This window comes from Bufo gargarizans, chromosome 5 (genome assembly GCF_014858855.1).
Source record: "Bufo gargarizans isolate SCDJY-AF-19 chromosome 5, ASM1485885v1, whole genome shotgun sequence".
NCBI classification, from domain to species: Eukaryota; Metazoa; Chordata; class Amphibia; order Anura; family Bufonidae; genus Bufo; species Bufo gargarizans.
In genome coordinates this window covers 211026464-211051451 of record NC_058084.1, presented here as the reverse complement: position 1 = coordinate 211051451, position 24988 = coordinate 211026464, and the positions used below count along the sequence as shown (strand labels likewise).

General features: G+C 44.1%; 1 protein-coding gene across 1 annotated transcript in view; it reads right to left on the bottom strand.

Annotated features, from left to right (window-relative positions):
• SFRP4 (secreted frizzled related protein 4) overlaps positions 1 to 24988 on the bottom strand; it is a 70710-nt gene that overhangs the window by 7821 nt on the left and 37901 nt on the right. The window contains exons 2-5 of the mRNA XM_044293640.1: positions 23100 to 23180; positions 19759 to 19824; positions 16992 to 17190; positions 725 to 788 (exon numbers count right to left, since the gene is read on the bottom strand). Coding sequence (XP_044149575.1) covers positions 725 to 788; positions 16992 to 17190; positions 19759 to 19824; positions 23100 to 23180 — 410 coding nt within the window. The remainder of the gene's footprint in view (positions 1 to 724; positions 789 to 16991; positions 17191 to 19758; positions 19825 to 23099; positions 23181 to 24988) is intronic.

Here is a 24988-nt window from a genome sequence, read left to right as displayed (position 1 = left end):
TTTTTTAATTTTTTTTTTAACTTTATTGAGAGACAACCGCGGGAGTACTGTGGGACTAGCGGCACCCTGGAGCGGCCCTGGCCCGGGGCGGACCCTCCCCCTGGGGAACGACAGGGCCGAACCATGGGAGGAAGCGAGCTGCAGCTTGCGCCTGGAGCCAGGAGGGGGAGCCTGTCACGTGACGCGGGCCGGGACGCCGCCTCCGCTACCGAGGCAACGGAGACGCTGCACGGCGAACCTGCCCGGCGCCCCACGTGATCTGCAAATGCCGGAAGCGGGGAGAGGGCTGGACGCTTCGCCGGGACCGGAGGTGAGGAGGAGAAGCACGCGGTGGAAGCGGAGCACGTCGGGGAAGGGGATTTGAGAGTAAGACATTGAACTTACCCCAGTAGACGGCACGAGCGACGAGCATCGAGGAGGAAGACCTCGCGGCAGACTTACCTGCTGGGCAGCACGGCAGTAAAAGGCGTGACGTTACTGGCGGGAAATGGCACCGAAAACGCACGCAAGTAAGGAGAGGGCGTGCCTCCTTTTAAGCGTGCCCACGCCCCTCCCACAAATGCAGGCTGACATGTCAGCCTTTAATTACTTGTCCCACCCACTCAGTTCTGTAAGATCTGCTATCGGGGAAATGCTCAGCGCAGTTTCTGGGATAAGAACTGCCAATACAGTAACTCATAAAATGTCATGATTACCACTACAATATAAAAGTCAGTAAAATTACCTTGAATCTCTTGTTTAATTGGTCTTTCCACTTTTCAACTAAACAGCCATCAAGAAGCATCATCCTAGGAGTTAAATATAATTGACATATATGACAGAATACCTAAATGTCATGTGTTTAAGCAAGATCTATATACAGAAAAATCTGAAAAGACAGACAAGACAAAAAACTATATAGACTATCTGTACATAAAGGAATGACCACAAATTAAAGGGATTATCCCATGACTAATGTAAAAAATGAAAATCAGACATCATATAGTACATGCCAACCGCTTTCTAACAAAGCTAGAACCAGCCCTGTACCTCACATGATTCCAGAGATCTCACCATTCATTGCTCTGCTAGACATATATCAAGCTGGCAGCTCAAGGGGAGTGTCTTTTCTGATGCAGCTCAGGGGGCGTGTCCATTCTGCTGGAGCTCTCTCCCTATCACAGCTCAGGAGGCAGTTAAAGGATGTAAGGCTACTTTCACACTAGCGTTCGATCGGATCCGTTCTGAACGGATCCGATCATAATAATGCAGACGGAGGCTCCGTTCAGAACGGATCCGTCTGCATTATTTTAGCATATAACAGCTAAGTGTGAAAATAGCCTCGTACGGATCCGTCCAGACTTTCAATGTAAAGTCAATGGGGGACGGATCCGCCTGAAGATTGAGCCATATTGTGGCATCTTCAAACGGATCCGTCCCCATTGACTTACATTGTAAGTCTGGACGGATCCGCACGCCTCCGCACGGCAAGGCGGACACCCGAACGCTGCAAGCAGCGTTCAGCTGTCCGCCTGTCCGTGCGGAGGCGAGCGGAGCGGAGGCTGAACGCCGCCAGACTGATGCAGTCTGAGCGGATCCGCTCCATTCAGACTGCATCAGGGCTGGACGGCTGCGTTCGGGTCCGCTCGTGAGCCCCTTCAAACGGAGCTCACGAGCGGACCGACGAACGCTAGTGTGAAAGTAGCCTAACTGAGCATGTGCGGCCATCTCAGGGAGCCAGACAAAAAAAATAAGAAGAAAACAAACAGCAGGTGGCGCTATACAGACAAATTTTATTAAATAACTCAGTGGCTATGCTAAATTATTGTAAATTTTTGTGGGACAACTCCTTTTATGGCCATAGACATGAGATTTTTTAGAGCAGATACTGCAGTTTTCTGTAGAAACCACAGCCCATCTCATTACTATAGAGGCTGCCTCCTGATCCCTGTTGGTGGTGGGGAGATAGGGCTCAGATATTGTCTGACCCACTGTTTTCATTGGCGCCACTGCTTCTTTCGCTCCATTAACTGTTCAGCTGGGATAAAATACATTTTCATGAGGGAGCTGGGAAAGAAAGTTGTCATCCAGGTCTAATGCCTATGGCCAGCTTTAGACATTTTCTAGTTGTGCTGTTACTTTTCACATGAGTGATGTAGATGTTGGATGTCTTTCTTTCACAAGTACTTAAATATTAGTAAAGATATAAAATAATCAGTGATCTGCATGAATAGGCTGTTTGAGTTTACCTTATCCAAGATTATATTTTATTTAACCCATTAATTACCAGACCTGTTTAGGCATTACAGGGGTTGTCCCTTAAACAATATTCTACAGTTTTTTAAACCAGCACCTGGATCTGAATACTTCTGTAATTGCATGTAATTAAAAATGTATAATAGCCACTGAGTTAGTCAAAGAAATCTGTATATCGCCACCTGCTGTTTGCTCTTTTTTTTCTAATTTCTCTGTCCTGCTCACTGACATGGAAGCACATGCTCAGTTCCATCCCTCAAATGCCACTCAGCTGCAGCAGACAAGACAGGCCCTCTGAGAAAGGACACGCCCCCTGAGTTGCCCGCTTGAAATAAGTCTAGCAGAACAATTGGAGTAATGAATGGGGAGATCTTTGGATCCACATGACGTATACCGACAATGGTAATCAGACCTCAGCTTAGAGCTCCAATCAAAACCACAATGTTAATCAGACCTCAGATCAGAACCCCCAATGTTAATAAGACCTCCAATCAGATCTCAGATCAGACCCCTAATGTGAAAAACACCCCTCCTATTTCTTTGCAGGATGTTAGAATAGCCTCCCAGAGATGCTGTTTTGATGTGAACTGCCTCCCACCATCATAAATCTTTTACTTGAGGAGACTCCAAAGCTTCTCAATAAGACCATGGAAGAAAGTGGTCAGTCAAACTCTATATACTTTTACCAAGGTCATTTTCACATCTTCAGGGATCCTAATGGAGCCTACAGCTCTCTTCCCATGATTTTGGCCCAAAACATAAGTCCACCACCTCCTTGCTGACATCAAAACCTTGTTGGGACATGATGACCATCCACCCACCAGCCATCCACTACTCCATCCATCTGGACCATCCAGGGTTGCACGAAACTCATTATTAAACAAGACTGTTTGGAAATTAGTCTTCATGTATGTCTGGGGCCACTTCAACTGTTTATGCTTATGAGCATTGGTTAGGGGTGATCGAATACTAGGTTTATGCACAACTGCAAGCCTCTGGAGGATACCACACCTTGAGATTCACGTGACTTCAGAGGCACCGGCAGCTTCAAATACATTTTGTAATGGCATTTTAAAAGCTGTTCTCTTAATCAGTTGTATTTGTCATTATGCCATTATCTGCACAAACCCATTTATGCTCTGAATCAGCCACAAATCTCTACACTGTACGATGATTAATTATCACAGGTGTTTGAGATTAATTTCAGTGATCCAAAGAGCCCTGAGACACACTACCATCCATGAGTTTAATTGAAAAACAAAAAATGTGATCTCTATGACACATAAATCTAATCTGAATAATAATTTGGAACGCAGTGTATGTATACAGATAGCTGTCAGCCATTGATGATAAGATGGTGCTCATGTACAACTGAGCTCAGGGAAAAGCAGAGATTTTTCCCACATAACTATATATCAGTTTACTCAGCTCTATCTGCTGCATAGCATGATAGCTTCAGATTGCATATTGCAGTGCATTTCATGGTGACAGATTCTCTTTAAGGTACTTTCCCACTAGCAAAAGACAGATCGGGTATTTCAATGAATAAGTCCATACCTGTATCTGGAAAAAATATATATCCATTTGCAAACGGATTTCTGGATCCAGCAGGCAGTTCCGACAACGGACCTGCTTTCCGTATTCTAACAACGCTAGTGTGAAAGTACCCTAATTCCTGTAGGTTGCAAGGTGAGGCCTCCATGGATTGAGCCTCATGCAGACGTCTAGTGTTGATCACGAATATTCGAATTTCGAATTTTTATTGCGAATATAGGTACTTCGAAAATTATATAGTTATATATATTCGCAATTTCTTTTTTTTTTTTGATTTTTTTTTTTTTAAATCAGTACACATGATCCCTCCCTGCTTTTAGCTTGTGGGCCAATAAGACGGCTGCAATATACTTGACTTTAGGAGTAGTAGTGTTTGCAAATTTTGCTCTATATTCGCTTTTTACGAATATTTGCTATATTGCTATATATTCTTGTTTTAGAATATTATGAATATTCGAAAAAACGAAGTTATAGCAATATAGCGAATATTCGAAAAAAACTAATATAGAGCAATTTCGCTAATATAGTGCTATAATCTTCTTTATCTAATAGTTGTAAGTTGAAAAATTCGCAATAAAAAATTTGAATCCGAAAATTCGAATTCCGAAAATTTGCATATTGCACAATCATTACCTTGCCGATTTTTCGAGTAAAAAAAAAAAATCGCGGATTTTCGCATTTGCGAATATTCGCCGAAAATTCTACAAAATATTCGCGAAATATCGCAAATTCGAATATGACCCCTGCCGCTCATCACTACAGACGTCCATGGAACACGATCCGTGAGATACCGGACTGGCATCCTGCTTAGTGCAGGAGCGCACAGCATCATTGGTTACTATGACTGTGACGAGACCAATCTCTCCACATTGCATTGGAAAAGCCTGGTTGCCTGCCTGCTTCCTTTAGACTATGGCCACATGTTGAAACGCTTGATTTTCCCCTGCAAAGACATGAAAGCCGGGTCATTTGGTACTTGCCCTATTTGCACAGTGATACCCCAGATAGCTATGCCATGGAGCCCATTCGGATAACGAAAGACTATGTGAAAGACTTTGGCTCCATGGCGATTCTACTGTATTTGTGTAATCTGAGTGCCATTCAGCTAATAATATGCGCTCAGACCTGAGCTATCTGGGGATATGTTAAATGTCTATGTTTAGTTAAATATTCTTATGTCTTTTATTGTCTTTTGCTACCATGTGGGTAATGGAGTTTTGCCTCTGCCCTTGGAAATAAATTTGATTACTTCCCAATCATCTCCAGGACAGAGGACATTGTGTAAAACTGTGTATTCTCCTGCCTGTGATAATTACATTAACCCATTGTGTAAGGTAATTGTATCACAGGCAGAGGGGAGGATTTTGTGTGGGAGTGTCTGAGTGGGTGGTACTAATGTGTAAGAATGTGTATATAAGAACAATAAACACACAGCTCTGGCTGTCCACTGCTTTACCCTCAACACAGAGCTTGGTCTCATTCTTGGTGGGATTGTATGCTGTTCCAGTTCGACTTCTAGGAGTGTAAACCTTTCATATGGTTTTTGCTATTCGGCTGTATGAGGCATTCATATGGTTTCCAGTTTGGGAGATTGGTGTCTTTAGTAGCTGCCTTTGCATCTGGAAAGGGAATATCTCTTAAACAGCTTTTACCCCCTTTTATGCCTGGAGTGCTGTTACAATGACGTTGTGCGCTTTGTGCCACCACCGCAGTACAGTAATACACTTGTATGATCTATACAAGTGTATTACTGTACAGCAGCAGCGGCACGAAGCACGCGGCGTCATAGCAACCAATGAAGCCGTGCGCTCCTGCACTAAGCAGGATACCAGTCCGGTATCTCACGGACCATGTTCCATGGACGTCTGCATGAGGCTTTACATTTATTTTTCCTGCACATCCCACAGATACGAAATTGGACTGAAATCTTCGGAATTTGGAATGAAATGCTGCAGTCACATCCCTGTCACCCACAGCAACTAGAGCTGAGCGTATTGAAGCTGATGAAGTGGAATTCAATCCGATTTTCAGGAATTAATCGATTTGCACCGAATCTGCATTTCCTCACGCTTTGTGGTAACGAATCACATTTTTTCCTAAAATGGCTGCTGCACATGTTAGGACATGGAGCAGGGAACTCTGGGAACGAGGGATTACCTGCAATGCTATGCATGCAGCCAATCAGCAGCCAGCCAGCCTTGTGATGTCACAGCCCTATAAATAGCCTTGGTCGTGTGCATGCGGCCTTACTCTGTAATTTCTCTAGCGCCGTGCTATGGAAGCAGTAGGTTTAAAGAGCACACCAAATGCTTGAAATAACTTTTTTATTAACTTAAACTTTTCTTCATATATGACACTGCCACCTCCGCAGCAGATAGTCCATGTACAAAACACGTGTTGAATAAAGTATCATAAAATGGCGGTATGCATAAGATTGTGGTTCAACTGTTCAATCTTGTCATTCAACATAAAATGGTGGATATATTTCTCTCTTGAGTATCTGTACTTTAAGTTATTTAAGCACTTTATGATTTCTCTGAGAGGTATATCTGAGGTTAACCAATATTTCACTTGCTGAACTTGGTTTGAAGTTTGTGCTATACAATTGCTTATGATCTGGTATGAGCAGTTCGCATATGTATGCGATTTGTTTGGATTGTATGGCTCAGTAGTTCGTTTGTATGCAATTTGCAATTTGCATGGTGGAACTGTAAGTAAACAGATATAACCATCATTTTTTTTGTGATGAAAATTGGTTGGTGAATGTAGACCTTCTTATGTAGGGACTGAGAAATTGCATCAATTAGCCATTTAGTGGTGAAATTTGTTTGTGATACAGCCTTTTTTGGGAGAATTGGTCGGTAGCTGTAACTACGGTTAAGGACAATATATGTCCTTTACGGCCCACAGGTGACACAACGCTTCTGCCTCCACGTTTTCATGCCGTTGGTCCTACAACAATGTCCGTCTCAACCTCCTCATCCTTCACCGTGTCCTCAGCCTCCACTGCAGGGACAATTCACTGTGCTCCTCCAGCATACCACATGTGCAGGGTACGGCGGTGTCACGCTGTTCTAAACCACGGCGAACGGAGTCACACAGGGGAGGATCTGCTCTGTGTCCTTCATCAAGAAATTCAAAACTCAAAATCGGAACCATGGTGACCGACAACGGAAAGAACATGGTGTCAGCGCTGCGTCAAGGAGGACTGAGCCATGTGCCCTGCATGGCCCACGTGTTCAATCTGGTTGTCAAGCAGTTCCTGAAGTCTTCCACCCATCTGCAAGATATCCTAAAAATGGCCAGGAAACTTTGCATGCACTTCAGCCACTCGTACACTACCAAGCACACCCTCCTTGAGCTGTAGTGGCATAACCGCATCCCCCAACATAGGCTGACATGCAACGTTTCTATCCGTTGGAATTCCACCCTCCATATGTTGGACTGACTTTACGAACATAGAAAGGCCACAAACGATTTCTTGATGATCCATGCGGACAGAGGTACTCCCCTGTGTAACTTCGATGTTAGCCAGTGGCAGCTCATGTGTGACACCTGCCGTTTGCTCGTGCCCTTTGAGGAGGCCACTTTATTTGTAAGTCGCCAGGACTACGGGATGAACAACGTCATTCCACTGATTCATATCCTGGAAAAGATGCTGGTAAATCTGGCTGGTCAGGGGACTGGAGACGTGGCGCCTATATCTTACGGCCACATGAGCCCTGTGGGGGCTGAACTGGAGGAGGAGGACATTGGAGCACAAGCAATGTGTAGCTAAATGGGTGGTTTTTCTACACATGTGACAGGAGAGAAGGAGCATGAGCACCCAGAGGAGCAAGAAGGAGATGAGGAAGATGACCCAGGCACACCGTGACAGTATGCAGTGGAGATGGAGGCAGGGAGTCCCTCCGAGTCACTTGCGCAAATGGCCTGATGCATGCTCACTTGCAATTGTCACCATTCGCAAGAGCGATGACTACTGGCTCTCCACCATGTTAGACTCTCGCTACTGGTCCAAAATGGGGGCCTTTTTTGAACTTGCTGAGAGGGAGGAAAAACTTAACTACTACAGAGACATCCTATGTAGTCAGTTGGCGCCATCATCCATCCTCTTACTCTGTGCTCATGTTCCACCACCATGGCTGCTGGGGGGGGAGGGGGGGGTGGCAGGAGCTGTACCAGCTCCATCAGCAGCAGCCTGAGACTAGATTCACTGATGAGCAGCTTTCTTCACCTACATAGTGAAGAAACTACTTACCAGCAGCTAGAACAAGAGCAGAACCTGAACCAGCAGGTGGTGGCATACGTGAGTGCACCATGCCACCTGTCATCGAAGATCCGCTGTACTACTGGTCAGCCAAACTGGATTTGTGGCCGCAACTGGCCAAGTTTTCCCTGGAAAAGCTGTCTTTCCCGGCCAGTAGTGGATGTTTAGTGCGGCTAGGGCCATAGTTACCCCAAGGAGAACTGGCCTTTCCACCCAAAATGTGGAGATACTGACCTTTGTCAAGATGAATCAGGCGTGGATCAGCCAGGATTTCCACCCACCAATGCCTGATTCATCAGATTAGATACATGATACCTCACCCAAACTCTGACAAAAGAGACCGGTTTCTTCTGGCTACCTGCCTCAGCTACTATTCTGATACTGCCACCCGCCTAATGCCACTCATCTGATGACAAATGCTCCTTCTTACACCCACCATCATCAGCGGGTACTGTATTTGCCAACCACCTCCCCACTCTGTTACCGGGTCACTCTGTGGTCTCCTGATGCTGCTGCTGCCACCTCCACACTGTCACCTTGCGACTCTGTGGTCTCCTCATGCTGCTGCTCCTGCCACCTCCACACTATGTCACCTTGCCACTCTGTGGTCTTCTCATGCTGTTGGTACCTCAACACTATGTCACCTTGCCACTCTGTGGCCTCCTCATGCTGCTGCTCCTGCCACCTCCACACTATGTCACCTTGCCACTCTGTAGTATCCTCATGCTGCTGGTACCTCAACACTATGTCACTTTGCCACTCTGTGGTATCCTCATGCTGCTGCTTCTGCCACTCTGTGGACTTCTCAAGCTGTTCTCCCACTCTCCCCACTCCATGACTGGGCCACTATTTTGCCTTTTCGATCTGGATGACATCACCATTTATTTGACCTTTCTTCTGATCTGTCAGAAGGAAGGAAAAATGAGATGCACAACGGATCCTGTCTGTGTAGCAGCTGTAAGGCCTGCATGACATGATCCCTATTTTGCATCAGAATTGGGTTATAATTTGGTAGCCACAAGCTGGAGTGGGTACAAAACACAGAAGACATGCAAATATTCAATTCACGTGTCATCTCTGTTTTGGATCCACTCCTGTTTTTTTGGGGTATTAGTAATACTGATGGATTACTGACCAAATGCTGACCGAGTGAAGGCGGATGCTCCACAGACAGGATCCATTTTTGTGGGGTTATTGTTCTGACGGATCAGAGGAAGGGCAAAATAATCAGTGACGTCAACACAAACTTACTGCTGACACCCTCTCCACTCTGTCGGGGGGCTCTACTTGTATAAGCTTTTAATAGAACATGTTCTATAGACATCTATGTGGAATCAGCTGACGATGGTGTAAAAGGAGTCCGCTTCTTCTTGACGCTAACATCGACCTGTAAGACTGAGTTCATACTTTAGTTATTTGGTCAGTTTTGGCCCCGTAACTGCGAGTGACGCCTGTCATCTGCGTGTCATACTGACTCACAGAGGGAAGGGATGCAAATGAGCTATTAACAAGCTCTGCCTCTAATGCCACCAGATGTAAGGCAGCTATCCTATAAGTCAATGTTCAGCTCTTAAAATAAGCCTTGAGACATGACTTGGATATTAAATAAGCCAGCACCTCTGAGCATGTATGGCCTATAAGTCTCATCACACTAATTAAGGTGCTCTCTCCCTAAGGAGAGTTCGTAGGTGTAGCCCTGTAGCACAGGTGCAGTCCAGCAATTAGTGGTAAATGGCATGTAGGTCCCATGTCCTGGCCGCACTATGTAGGGATACCCTTACTGCTAGTGTAAGTAACAGCCTAATTCAGTGAAATGCAAATGTCAGAGTTTGAACTTTATTTTGCATTTGTTGAAAAAGTTTTACCCTGAATTTACCCAGAACATTATATTTAATTCACTACAATGTTCTTATGTTGTAACCATTATTATGTATTACAGGGCCGGTGGTGCACTAAAACAACCGGAGATGAAGTTTAGTACTGAGCTTTGCAAAATTCTGACAGTTCTACAAGTATAATTATCCAATTCCTGTTTGGATTTATGTCAGACAGAGTGTTCTTGCATATTGGCTTAAGTTGAGGGTAAGTAAATTGTTATAGGGTTTTTACGGTCTTAAGAAATAATGTTTATTTAGTTGAGAACTAAAAATGTTCCAGGTTTGTAATACACATCCTGTCAAAATTCCCTTTCTGAGGTTCAGTGATGGAAAAGGCAGCTACAGAATTGAAATATATTTATTACACAGGTGTCAGGATTACAGCTTATACTGATGTGCTGCGTATGTAGAAGCCCAGGCTTTTCATATAATGGCTTATATTTAAAGGGTCACTGAGTTTTGAGAAAACTTTTGATATGTCATTGACATAAATATAAAAAATCTTTTTTATTAGTAGGAGTCTGAGTGTTGACACCCCCACCAATCGCTAGAACGAGTAGAAAGAAGTGCTCCCATATCTCACTCTCTCTCCTCACTGCAAGAGAAGAAGCGAGATGGACTCAATTGAAAATCTAGGGTCCCTTCTGGAGTCCGCCCTCTGCATTGAGGGGAGATAGCACAATATGCAAGTGTTTCTCTCTCCTCATTCTAGCAATCAGTGGGGGTCTCAGCCCTCAGATTTGATATATCACTTTCTATGACATGAAAAGTTTTCACAACCTCAGTGATCTTTCAAGAGATGTCTTAGGGCATGGCCACATGATCAGGTTTCCTGATACAGTTTTAGAAGCCAAAACTAGGAGTGATAAAAAAAAAAGATGTTCTATCAAAGGCTGCAGTATATGATTATTTTAGAAATTGAGTATTCTACCAATTATTTTTACGATCAATCGAGTATTCTAATAAGAAAAAAATAATTAATAGACTGTTTTCCTTTATAAAAACTTATCAGACCCCCTGCCATCAGTCCCCAACACCCTTCGTTCTCCTCTGTGCGATCTGCCCAAGTGCATCAGTTCCCCCCCAGTGCCATCAGCTCCACTATTCCCCAGTGTCATCAGCTCCATCCCCCCAGTGTCTCCAGCTCTCCCCCAACCCAGTGCCATCAGCTCTCCCCCAACCCAGTGCCATCAGCTCTCCCCCACCCCAGTGCCATCAGCTCTCCCCTACTCCAGTGCCATCAGCTCCACTCCCCCAGGACCTTCAGCTCTCCCCCACCCAGGGCTATCAGCTCCCCCTCCAATGTCACCAGCTCCCCCATGTCATCAGTTGCTACACCTCCCAATGCCATCAGCTCCTCCCCCAATGCCATCAGTTTCCCCCTCCCCCTCCTAGCAATCAGTGCCCAGCCACAGCGCCAGTTAACTAAAATGTCCTGACAATATGTGTACGTCTGGATCCAGTGCAGCATTGTGCGAGCAGGCGGGTGACACTTTTTTTGTTAATCGATTAATTTGAGTAATCGCTTCAGCCCTAGTTCTATCCATCCTTTATCCTGGGATGGCTAACCTCCGGCACTCCAGCTGTGGTAAAACTGTGACTCCCAAGATGCACACTTGCTTGGCTGCTCTCAGAACTCTATAGAAATGAATAAAGCATGCTGTGAGTCGTAGTTTCACCACAGTTGGAGTGTCAGAGGTTAGCCGTCACTGCGAATTTATACCTTTTCTCCTATTATGATTCATTACTGATTTTGGGTTCCAAAACTGATGAAAACCTGACTGTGAGGCTGTACTAAAGCTAGGTTCATATTGCATTCAGGCATTATGTTCACATTTTAAATAGTGAGTCTCACATAAAAAAATAAAATAAAATAGCAAAGGTACACTGACTCATCTCAACCAAACTTATTCCATAAGGACACATTCATTTCACTGCTAATGATAATCTATGGTCATGTCAGAGACTGATCATAATACTGAGAAACTAGCCATGCAAACAGTTGGGAAGAGAGATTGTTTATCCGTATATGGAGACAGTCCATCCTGACAAAGTGTCCACTTGATTTATGATCATTAAAAAAAATTGATGGCAATAATGCAAAAATGAATTCCATGGAAATAAAAAATATGGCCCATCATACTTAGGCGTAGGTCCAGATCTGAAGAGATACAAATCTTTTCATTATACTTTTTCTCCGTTTATGTTTCATTCCAGGTTTTGGCTTCCAAATACCGGTGTGAAATAATAAACAAAATAAGTCAGTGCACCATATTCCACCAGAAAGATAGTATAATGCAAACCGGAAACTTAAAGACACAGATGATATAGGGCACGGGTGTCAAACACAAGGCCCGCGGGCCGAATCCGGCCCGCCAGACCTTGTCATGTGGCCCGCGTAGCCGCCGCCGGCCGCCAGCCTTCACCTTTTTATTATCATTATCACTTACACCCGATACAGGAGCCGGGAGGATCAGCTGTGAGGGAGGCGGTACTTACATCTACAATCGCTCGCCGAGAGGAGGGAGGAGGCAGGCTGGGAGGATGGGCGCTGGCAGTGTGAGTCATACGTCACGCGCCTGCGCCGCCCACTTTATGAATGAAGCAGGCGGCGTGGGCGCATGTTGTATGACTCACACTGCCAGCGCCTGTCCTCCCGGCCTGCCTCCTCCCTCCTCTCGGCGAGCGCTTGTAGATGTAAGTACCGCCTCCCTCACAGCTGATCCTCCCGGCTCCTGTATTGAGTGTAAGTGATAATGATAATAAAAAGGTGAAGGCTGGTGATTGTGAAACTTGAAAGGGGGGAAAGACCGTATGTGAATGGCTACTGGGCTGGCGCTGCTGAAAGGGGTTAATTATAACTACTGTGGGAGCAAAGGGAGGAATAATTAGCTACACTGAAGAGGGGACTGAAAGGGGTTAATAAATACTGTGAATGGGGGACTGCTGAAAAAGGGGTTAATAACTACTGTGAAGCCCCTTCACAGTAGTTAACCCCTTTCAGCAGTCTTCACAGTATTTATTAAACTCAGCAGTCCCCCTTCAGTGAAGGGGGGACTGCTGGGGTTAATAACTACTGTGAAGGGGGACTGCTGAAAGGGGGAAATAACTATGAAGAGGGGGCTGCTGAAAGGGGTTAATAACTACTGTGAAGGGGGACTGCTGAAAGGGGTTAATAACTACTGTGAAGGGGGCTGCTGAAAGGGGTTAATAACTACTGTGAAGCCCCTTCACAGTAGTTATTAATCTCTTTCAGCAGTCCCTCCTTAACAGTATTTATTAACCCCTTTCAGTCCCCTCTTCAGTGTAGTTATTTATTCCCTCTTTTGCTCCCACAGTAGTTATAATTAACCCCTTTCAGCAGTCCCAGCAGGGGACTGCTAAAAGGGGTTAATAACTACTAGGGGGGGGGCTTGGGGGGTGACACCATTTTCTACTGCACCGGGTGACACCAGCCCTAGCAACGCCACTGTCAGCGCTCCTTATGCGATTATATACATACGGTAACCATTAACTATTAGAGATACGATTATACAGTGAGTGGACACATAATCCTACAGATACAACCGGCCCTTTGAGGGTGACCAAACTGCTGATGCGGCCCCCGATGCATTTGAGTTTGACACCCCTGATATAGGGCAATGAATAAATTCCATGATTGGAGAGTAAGGGATACATGTATGTATTTTTATAAATAAATAAAAAAAACTCATTAAATGTTGATGTACATGAGTGACTTGAAGCCCTACATGAACAGGCAAGGACATACACAGTTGAGTCACATTATTATGACCATGTCCTACTTTTGACGTCAGCAGCGCATAGCTCATGAAGGAAGTCACGTGTCCTGAGCTGGCTTGGTGGGTATAGGATGTGTGATATGCTGTCTGTACATATATGCCTTCTTGCTGTCGTGGGTAAAAGGGGAGATTTATCAGAATTGCAATAAGGGATGATCATTGGCTTTTGGGCCAAGGGTGGCAGCATTTCTGAAAATGGACAGCTTGTGAACTGTTCGAATGCTGCTGTGGTGAAAGTGTATCGTGAGTGGATAAATGGCAGCATTGTAAATAGGCGACGTGGAAATTGCGGAGCACCATGGGGCATTGATGTGAGAGGTGAACATACATACAGAGATGTGCAAGGGCGGACCGACATGTTACGGTGGAGCAGCTCACTGCCAAAATGGGGGCTACCAGATGTGTATCTAAAAAAACACATTAACCCTACTGCGTATGGGGCTCCAAAGCAGACGGATGGTCACTGCACCTCCGCTAACAATGTTGCATCCAGCGAAAAAAACTTCAATTTTCTTGGCAATATAATAATTAGATATCAGCTGATTGGTAAAAAGTTGCCTTCTCTGATGAGTCACGTTTCTGATTTATCCAGCGGATGGATGTTGGTGTGTCAATGTTGAGGAAGGGTTGAGACGTATGCATATATATCCATGCATGCCTGCAAACACGTGCGGGCATGTATGGTATATATGCATACATTAACCACAGCATCATGGGACGATGTGCGCAGATGTGCCCAGCATCTGCGCACGTCTGCCCATGGTGATCCCCAGGGGCTCATGGTGGCCCCTGTGGGAAATATGTGCCCCCTTAGTGTATATGTATATATTTATATAGGGCTGTGCCCCCTTGTAATGTAGGGGCCGTGCCCCCTTATAATGTAAGGGCTGTGCCCCCTTATAATATATATGTGCCCCTTTAGATCCCCCTTATAATAATAAGATACATGCCCCAATATCTACAACCAGGTGCATCAGTGTGAATGTGCCCCAAGCACATGTCCGGTCATCCTGATGACTACAAAGGACTCAGGTTCAACAGAATCTGAGTCCTTTGTTCTAATTATGCATGATAGAAGAAGGGGAGAAGCCTCCCCTCCTTCTATTTTGCGCATTCCGGCAGCGAAATTAACATCTCGCTGTCCGGAATGCTAGAGGCTACAGGCGGGAGATCAAAGGCATCTCCCGCCTGTTAGCCCATAGTGCGTCCCCGATGTGATGCGGGCCGGCGCAGTGATGTCATATCACTGCGCCGTGGGCGGCGCGGCGCGGGAGTGCGGGCCGCCGGGGATAAATATCCGGCGGCCTCGGCACTCAGGCAGTTAGGGTTGAAGGCGAGCGCATCCTGCACTCAGGAGAGAGCCCGACCGGACCCCCCTCCTGAAGGAGAGCGCTTCCTGCACTCAGGAGGAATACCAACCCCCCCCCCAGAAGGAGACTGAGACCGGCTCCCCCCATGAGAGCGCAATCGGCGCTCAGGGAGAAGAGATCGGCACCCCGGACCCCCCTCCCCCTCTTGAAGGAGAACGCGATCCTGCGCTCAAGAGAAGAGCCATGCCGTCCCCCACCTGGAGACCACCTCTGGACGCAACAAAACCTTAAGTAACTCCCCCTGTATTAACCCCTATCCCACCAACGATCCCTACCACTATCCCACTCTCCCCCTACTTAACCCTTCCATACCCCGTAACCCCTCATCCATACCCATAAACCCCTGATCTGGGCCCCTGATTTCCCTAGTGGCCCTGATTAACCCCTGGTGGCAAACCCCTGTCCTGCCACCCCCCCCCCCCTTACTGTAACCCAAGCATTGCTGCTGTTCTTAACCCCTGCTCTGCTGCCACAATACAGAGCGTTAACCTCTTCTGTAGAGCATGCCTCTGCTCTGCAAACAACCCTTTAACCCTGTATTCCTTGGCCTGCAGCTATTAACCCCTGCAGAGCCACTGTTGTGTTTAACCCTCGTCGTACCCCATAGGAATAGTATATAGTCAGGTGGGGTGGGCTGTTAATATTACTTGTACGTGTGAACTGTATAGTTAGTTTATGGGTGGAATTTGGGAATATGTAGTGTAGTTTAGGCTGTGTATTTACTGTATATCGTGTGCGTCAGGTGTTAATAAATATTTGTACCCTTTGTGTAGCGTGTACTTGTTAGCGGTAGTGAGTTAGTTAGGCGCATGCAGCTAGCGTAGTGATTAGTGTAAAGTATAGCAAAGGTATTGTGTTGTTATATAAAGGTATAAATAGGCGGAGTCATCAATAGACAGCTCCTCCTATTTAGGAATATTAATTATCGATATTCGCATAATATTGGTGATAAATATTCCCCCTTTACAGTCAGGCGAGAAACATCAGAGAACAAACACCCTGCAACCATTTCTGGAAGAACACGGCTGATGGTGGAAGCATTCTGGTCTGGGGAATGGTTTTGTGGCATTCTCTGCATCCACTTATCCATTTGGAAGGCACTCTCAACCAATTTGGGTATGATCCTTGCAGATCATGTACACCCATACATGCTGATTGCCTTCCCTGGGGCGATAGGGGATAGGATCTTCCAGCAGGACAATGTAACATGTCACATGGCTAGAAATGCCATTAGTTGGAAGAGCATGACGAAGACTATCACATGCTACTCTGTGCCCCATCTGTGGGACCACCTCGATTGCCATGTTTGCTCAATGGATCTTCCTCCATACACCCTTCTGCATCTGTGGGATGCACTGCAGTCAGCATGGCTTCAGATACTTGTGACAACCTACTGTAGCAGGACCTTATTCAGTCACTCCCAGCCCATCTAGCTGCTGTCCGTCCTGCAGTTACTCTGGATATTAGCTTGTGACTCAACTGTAATAGGATGCTTTCAAGGCAGAACAGGACAGTGGTTCCTAAGAAAAGGCCTTTCTGATCTCACAATGCCTGTCTTTGGCACTAAATTGAAAGCATAATATGCTTGAGTTCCTTTAGGGTTGCCTCTATTAAAGGGTTGCTGTATTTACAGTATATACAATGTTTAAGAAAATGTAACAATCATATTTTTATAATCACACAATAATAGTAGTAGACTTAAAAAATTAAAACCCATTATTATATATAGTGTATTTTTGGTTTAACCATTTACTGTAGGAGCAGGACACCAACAATCTAAAATAAACATTATAATGGACCTTTACATACTAGCTCAGAGCAATGGAATAGTTTCTGTTCTAAAGGCTTTTGTGCAAGACTTTTTTGATAATATAGCAACATTTCTCACCTTGAACGCCACTGGTAGCACATGATAAGTACATCCTGGTTAGGAAGTAACTCTGGACACTGACAAGATGAGTTTGTGATAAGAGGAACTTGGGATCGAGGAATAGATGTTGAAGATTTCAATGTATCTTTCACCTCCACCGCTGTAGTTATTTCATTACAATTGCTTCTAGTGACACTTTTTACTTTTGCATGGATTACTAGAAAACAACAATATACATTTAAAAATGTTGTGTATTTTGTTATAGCAGAGCACCACCCCAGGCCTAGCACCACACAGGGACTAAATAACGTGAAACCAGCTCTAGAGATCAGTGAGTGTCAGAGTTGTCAGTCTCCCAATGATCAGTAAGGTATGATTTATCCTAGTGATATGCACACCCCAATCCATGCAGTTTTCAGGTCTCCCTGTGCAGTGCCCGGGTTTGGGGGTGGCCCCAACGCTATGCTGGTCCCCCAGACACGGTTGAGGTGTCACCTTGTGTTGCTGCTCTCTGGAAGGGATGGTAAGGCGTGGTGCACCGCTGGAGGAGTCCTGGTGCAAAACAATACAGGTGAAAGCATAGGGCTGGCTTCTCCAGTCTCCTCACTGGGAGAAAAAGAGTTTGATGCTGTGGAAAGGCCTGAGCTAGCATGTCCCCCTCTCTCTCAGAAGGCTGGTACCATGGCCAAAGGCTGATGATCCAAGGTCTGTGGCAGAGTATCCCTGTCTCAGCGCCTTCTTCTGGTCACTTAGTAGTCTGGTAGAGTCTCCCCTTCCTATCACTGTTCCCTAACTGCAGAACACTAGGGGCTCTGACTTCTCTCCTTATATACTGTTCCTGGCTGAACTAGAACCTTCTAGTGGGAGGGGTGGAATGGAGAAACTCAGCACAAACAGTTACGATGTTACAATTCCTGTCTCTATCTGACTTCCATTACAGTCCCAAAGTCCCAAAAGTCTCTCGGTATTTATTAACCCTTTCCACAGTGCTGTTCAAATACAGTGCAATGAGCAAGATATATGTGGCACAAAACATATAAAATGCAGCTACACAATAATAAACAGTATAAATCAGTTCAAGTTAACCCTTTAAAGTGAAATAAAGTTAGGAGTTGATGACTTTGCATAGGGGAAACAGGGGCAAATGTCCAGACTTAAAAGTATCCCTGCTCCAGGGAACTATACCTGAGTCAACATTCAGCTTCACATGGGTCACGTGGTCGCTGATTGGCTGCAATAGTGACGTGACTTCCAAGTATCACATGACCCAGTGACAGGATGCATGGGCGACACAGTGGCCATGTGACCCAAACAAAACCAGATGTTGACGCAGGGAGACCTGAAACCTGCAGCTGCCTAGGAGGCCCAAAAATGGGCCAGAATCCAGAGCCAGGGATCTGATAAGTATAATTTCCTCCACAGATCTGTCCATGCTGGACGGTCTGCTCAAGGGGCCCCCCTGGTGAACAACCCCTTTAATTGCTTAAAGGGAACCTGTCACCAAGTAAATGCAGTCTGACCTGCAGGCAGCGTGTTACAGAACAGGAGAAGATGAGCAGATTTATGGGAAACAAATTTTGGGCAATTTTTTTAGGAAATAATTCAGCAAAACAGCTATTTCTATATGTACATTCATGCGCATTCTGCGCTTAGAAGTCACGTGGGCTCTCTGTCTTTGTGACTGACAACTACCTTTGTACAAAAATAGTTGTTTTGCTAAATCTTCTCATATAAAACTATATTTCAATATGATCAGCTCTTCCTGCTCTATAACATGCGGTAGGTTAGACTGCTCATTTTCATGGTGACAGGTTCCTTTTAAATGGGTTTTGCAATACTTAGATGTCGATGACCTATGCTCAGGATATGTCTTCAGTATGAGATAGGTGGTTGTCCGACACACTGCAGCCCTATCGGCCAGCTGTTTTGGGAAGTTACCAGTGCCAGAAACTATATAGTAGAAGGAAGCCTAACTGCCTTCCACAGTCCACAACCGGCCCCCTACATCTTCAGTCCTCTAAGACCTTCTTCTCGATTTTCCTCTAGTCTGCTCCTCTTGTCATCATCTGCAATATATTTTACCTTTTTTATTGTTTATTCATATTATGCATTTAAACCTCTCTACATTTCATAAGTACAACGCCCTGGAGGTGTATGGCACAAAAAAAAAATATAATTCATATTGGTGAATATACCCTTTTAAAGGGGTTTTGAAAAATGTCAAATTCAATGTAAAAATTTTGCTTTATTTAACCGGTTACAGACCGCCCTGTTTAAGCAATTGAGCAGCTGAATGTTGGGTCCCCTACTGGAAAAGACAGTGGAGGACTCAAAACAGAAGGCAGAGGTGGTTCTGTCTTCTTTGTTGTCTCCTGTAGAGAGTTCAGTGAGTGATGTGTATAGAATAGAGGCAGTGGTGTTGCCTCTATTCATCCCGTTCATCATGAGACTGGTCACAATTGCCAGGATGCTAATTCTAGGAGAATGCTGCTGTGTCTGTTTAGACCTGGGCAGATTTACCCTGTGGCTACTGTGCTCATGCAATTTGATATAAAACCTTTAGTAGTCCCCTTTAATGCACACCTGTGTAGCCTATAAGTACTAACATACAGGCTCATTGGGACTTGGTGTATATGGAGAAATTTTCACTATATGGGGAGTCTGATTAAACATTTCCTTCTGTTTAATAACATCTCCTACAAACAGAGCTGCATGACATACAGTCATGTACATAAGCTCTAAGTCTTTGTTTTGCCGCTATAAGCACAGTCTTGCTATCACTTACCATAGCTGTAATTTTTTGCCAAGTACATATTGAGACTTGGTTTGATTGTTTTACATTTGCAGCGATCTGAAAAAAAAAAGAAAAGAAAATTCTTATGATTGCAAAATAAAAAATGTAGTATACAAATTAAAGGTTTTTTTCTCATCTCAGACAATGGGGGCATATCACTAGGACATGCCCCCATTGTCTTATAGGTGCGGGTCCCACCGCTGGGACCCACACCTATATTGAGAACGGAGCTCTGAATGTGAAGGAGAGCACACTGCGCATGCGCAGCCGTCTCCTATTCATATCTATGGGGCCGCCGAAAATAGCCAAGATGCCCCATAGAAATGAATGTGAGCATGGGCCGCGCATGCGCGGCATGCTCCCATTCACTTCTTTGGGAGAGGCGGGGATTAGGACTTGGTGGACAAACCCGGGAAATCTGGGGTCCTCCAGCCACAGCTCTCCCCGCTCCGTTCTCGATATACAGTACAGACCAAGTTTGGACACATCTTCTCATTCAAAGAGTTTTCTTTATTTTCATGACTATGAAAATTGTAGATTCACACTGAAGGCATCAAAACTATGAATTAACACATGTGGAATTATATACATAACAAAAAAGTGTGAAACAACTGAAAATATGTCATATTCTAGGTTCTTCAAAGTAGCCACCTTTTGCTTTGATTACTGCTTTGCACACTCTTGGCATTCTCTTGATGAGCTTCAAGAGGTAGTCACCTGAAATGGTTTTCACTTCACAGGTGTGCCCTGTCAGGTTTAATAAGTGGGATTTCTTGCCTTATAAATGGGGTTGGGACCATCAGTTGCGTTGTGGAGAAGTCAGGTGGATACACAGCTGATAGTCCTACTGAATAGACTGTTAGAATTTGTATTATGGCAAGAAAAAAGCAGCTAAGTAAAGAAAAACGAGTGGCCTCATTACTTTAAGAAATGAAGGTCAGTCAGTCCGAAAAATTGGGAAAACTTTGAAAGTGTCCCCAAGTACAGTCACAAAAACCATCAAGCGCTACAAAGAAACTGTCTCACATGCGGACCGCCCCAGGAAAGGAAGACCAAGAGTCACCTCTGCGGAGGAGGATAAGTTCATCCGAGTCACCAACCTCAGAAATCGCAGGTTAACAGGAGCTCAGATTAGAGACCAGGTCAATGCCACACAGAGTTCTAGCAGCAGACACATCTCTAGAACAACTGTTAAGAGGAGACTGTGTGAATCAGGCCTTTTATGGTAGAATATCTGCTAGGAAACCACTGCTAAGGACAGGCAACAAGCAGAAGAGACTTGTTTGGGCTAAAGAACACAAGGAATGGACATTAGACCAGTGGAAATCTGTGCTTTGGTCTGATGAGTCCAAATTTAAGCTCTTTGGTTCCAACCACCGTGTCTTTGTGCGACGCAGAAAAGGTGAACGGATGGACTCTACATGCCTGGTTCCCTCCGTGAAGCATGGAGGAGGAGGTGTGATGGTGTGGGGGTGCTTTGCTGGTGACACTGTTGGGGATTTATTCAAAATTGAAGGCATACTGAACCAGCATGGCTACCACAGCATCTTGCGCGGCATGGTATTCCATCCGGTTTGCGTTTAGTTAGACCATCATTTACTGTATTTTTCAACAGGACAATGACCCCAAATACACCTCCAGGCTGTGTAAGGGCTATTTGACCATAAAGGAGAGTGATGGGGTGCTGCGCCAGATGACCTGGCCTCCACAATCACCCGACCTGAACCCGACCTGAACCCAATCGAGATGGTTTGGGGTAAGCTGGACCACAGAGTGAAGGCAAAAGGGCCGGCAAGTGCTAAGCATCTCTGGGAACTCCTTCAAGACTGTTGGAAGACCATTTCAGGTGACTACCTCTTGAAGCTCATTAAGAGAATGCCAAGAGTGTGCAAAGCAGTAATCAAAGCAAAAGGTGGCTACTTTAAAGAACCTAGAATATGACATATTTTCAGTTGTTTCGCACTTTTTTGTTATGTATATAATTCCACATGTGTTAATTCATAGTTTTGATGCCTTCAGTGTGAATCTACAATTTTCATAGATAAAGAAAACTCTTTGAATGAGAAGGTGTGTCCAAACTTTTGGTCTGTACTGTAGGTGCGGGTCCCAGCGGTGGGACCCGCACCTATCAGACAATGATGCCCCCATTGTCTAAGATGGGAATACCCCTTTAAGAAAAAACTGTGGAGGAAGCTAAAAAGACTTTTTTTTTAGGTTATTATTTTCTGTAAAAATGTAGAAAAGTTCTCTGTCCATTTCCTTCAAGAGAGAAGATCACCTTGTGGTATTACGCTAATAAAAGGCACAAAACTACTGTAGTTTTTTTTCAATTAAATATATTGGTTGTCCCTCATGGATTCTATTCGTACAGAATCAGTTTGGATGACCCCAGAAAATTGTATAAATCGGGGTGCCTTATGAAACGAGAATGATGCTGCATACTTGTAAACACTCAGATTACGTATATCAAGAGCATGCCACTCTTTTCAACAGATTGGTAACACATTTGAAAAAACTCCAACTAACTTTCTACACCATCCAGACTTTTATATACCTTAGCAACTCATACTCCATGGTTCATAGGGGTTGTCCAGCCTTTATTAAGCGAGGGCCTATCTTCCCTTGCTTTACTGATCACCAGGATCGAACAGCCCGCACCTGCGCTGATCAGCGGTTTGGATGTAGCTCTACAGCCAGAAGTTGGTTCCCTTTAAGCTTTTGTATCACCAAGCAAACAATGATGCTACAGAAGTTCTTTCCACATATTAATAACATATTTCAAGTATCCGAAATAATTTTCCATCATGATCTGCGATATAATCAAGTATTCTAGGACAACCCCAACAAGCTGATTATTAAAATTTTATTTTTGAATCATTCATTCACTGTACACGATAGGGACATCCTATGTATAAGTCGGTCTTTTCACCATTCTTACCTGTTTTTATAAATTTGTCTATGCATCCAGTTGCTTGATACTAATGTTTTTTGCATTATTTTACATATTCATTAGGTTTTATATTTACACTGTTCACATTACAGATTTGTGTAATATCTATTATTCCTCTTGACCCTTGAACTTTTAGCCTTTCTCCTTTTTCAAAGTGTTATGTATCAGATGAAAACAGTGGTACACACTTCAAAGAAACATCTTGGTATCCGGCATGATTCCTGTTCCATGATACATCTGTGACTCATCTAATTTGTTGGGGTTCACCCATATAGATTTTTTTCTAAACTGGCAGGTGACAGATGACAAAATAGTTCTGCATGTCCTCAAGAGAACAAGCAATTCTACAGTATCAGTTATCATAAGAAAATACAGACATTACCCATGTTTAAACTTTTGCAATGATTCAGTCTTGGTCTTTCTGGGATTATGACATCTTGTGTAAACTCCGTCCACTTTATATCTAAAAAGAACAAGACAAGATTTGCCAATGAAAATAACTGCAATGTGCCAAACACACCAGGAGAAACTTGATTCTTTAAATACACCTCTTGAACCGGATAAGACAGTCTCCTCCACATCTGCAGTAAAAATGCTTTTAGTAGCATTAAATAAACCTGCGCTTTTTGATGGTGCTATTACTTTATTATTTTGATAACAAGTTTTTTTCTTTTTAATAAAGTTTCATAACTATAGAAATGATTCCATTACTTGGAAGTTTCTAATGTGATGGGTCTGAGATGGCCAAACCAAACAAAAAATAACCGGTGAACCAAACAAATTCCCTTTTCACTAGTCCAGTTATTTAAACAGGTGCTGAAGTAATTTCCGCTCATTACCTCTCATTATCACACACTTGCAGATTTACAGAAGGCTAACTGACTTGACTTGCACAACTGAAATTCTATGCATATTAAGCTATCTGTATTCTTTTGGGGTTTATATTTAGCAAAAATTGAAGAAAAGAAAATAATGCTGCTTTTGGCAAACACCTGTCTGATACATGTTTAATAGTGACATTATGCAATGGGGGGGATTTACTAAGCTAAGCATGCCAGAATTCTGGCATAAATCACCCCCCAAAAAACTGGTCTGCATGCCTTGTCCCAGATTTATTATGTGTTTTGGACCCCATCTGCAAGAAAGCATGACTTAGCGTAAAAGGGATGTGGCTTGATGAGAAAAGAGCGTGGTTTACGTTGCATCAAAACGTTAATAGAATTTAAGCCAACCAGGTGGTCAGGGGCATAGCTATAGGGGACTCAGTGCCTCTAAGCCAGGGGGGCACACAGGGCCCCTCTTGCTAGTGGCACACCTTCAATTATGTATTGCTGTTAGGCTTGAGCAAATTGAGCTTCGTATCTGAAGTCAATTCATTCCAAAACTTTGTTTTTAATGCTGTTTCCGTACAGCATTAAAATGTATTGTACCAAAGCCCACTTTGGATTCCTATTTTAAAATAGGAATACCGTACTAATTGCCAATACATTTGAATGTTGTATGAAAACAGCATTAAAAACTACGTTTTTGAACGAATCGACTTTGGATCTATGATCCGAAGCTTGATTTGCTCAAGCTTAATTGCTGTCCTCAAAAAGGCGATAGGTGATGTGCCCCATCTTTCCCTCTGATAGGCTTCAGGAGTGTTGTGTGCAGTGTACAGCTCAGGAAAAAAGCTGCATTGCTAAAAGCTACATGGAGGTAAGTATTTGAGTTTATTTTTTTTTATAGCGCATCTACTGGGGGCGCTGTGAGGACATTGGCTCTACTGGGAGCATATTTTGTACGGGCACACAGAATGGGGCATATTTTGTACTGGCACACATTTTAAGGGGGTATTTGTTGTACTAGCGCAAACTATAAAGGGGTATTTGTTGTACTAGTGCACATTGTAAGGGGTGAAGCGGCTCATGTTGTACTAAAGTATTTTTTGTACTGGCACACATTATAAGGAGAATTACTGTATTACTACTGGGGCACTATGGGGAACATGATTAATAGTATGGGCACTATGGAAATTATTACTTCTGGGGCACAATGGGGGACATTTTTACTATTAGGGGCACTATTAACATTTTGTGCACTCTGGCAGATAACTAATACTACTAGAGATGAACGAATCGAAGTTGACGAAGTGGAATTCGATTCGAATTTCAGGAAAAATTTGATTTGCAACGAAGTTGAATTTGCTCATGCTTTGTGGTAACGAATCAAATTTTTTCGTAAAATGGCTGCTGCACATGTTAGGACATGGAGCAAGGAACTCTGGGA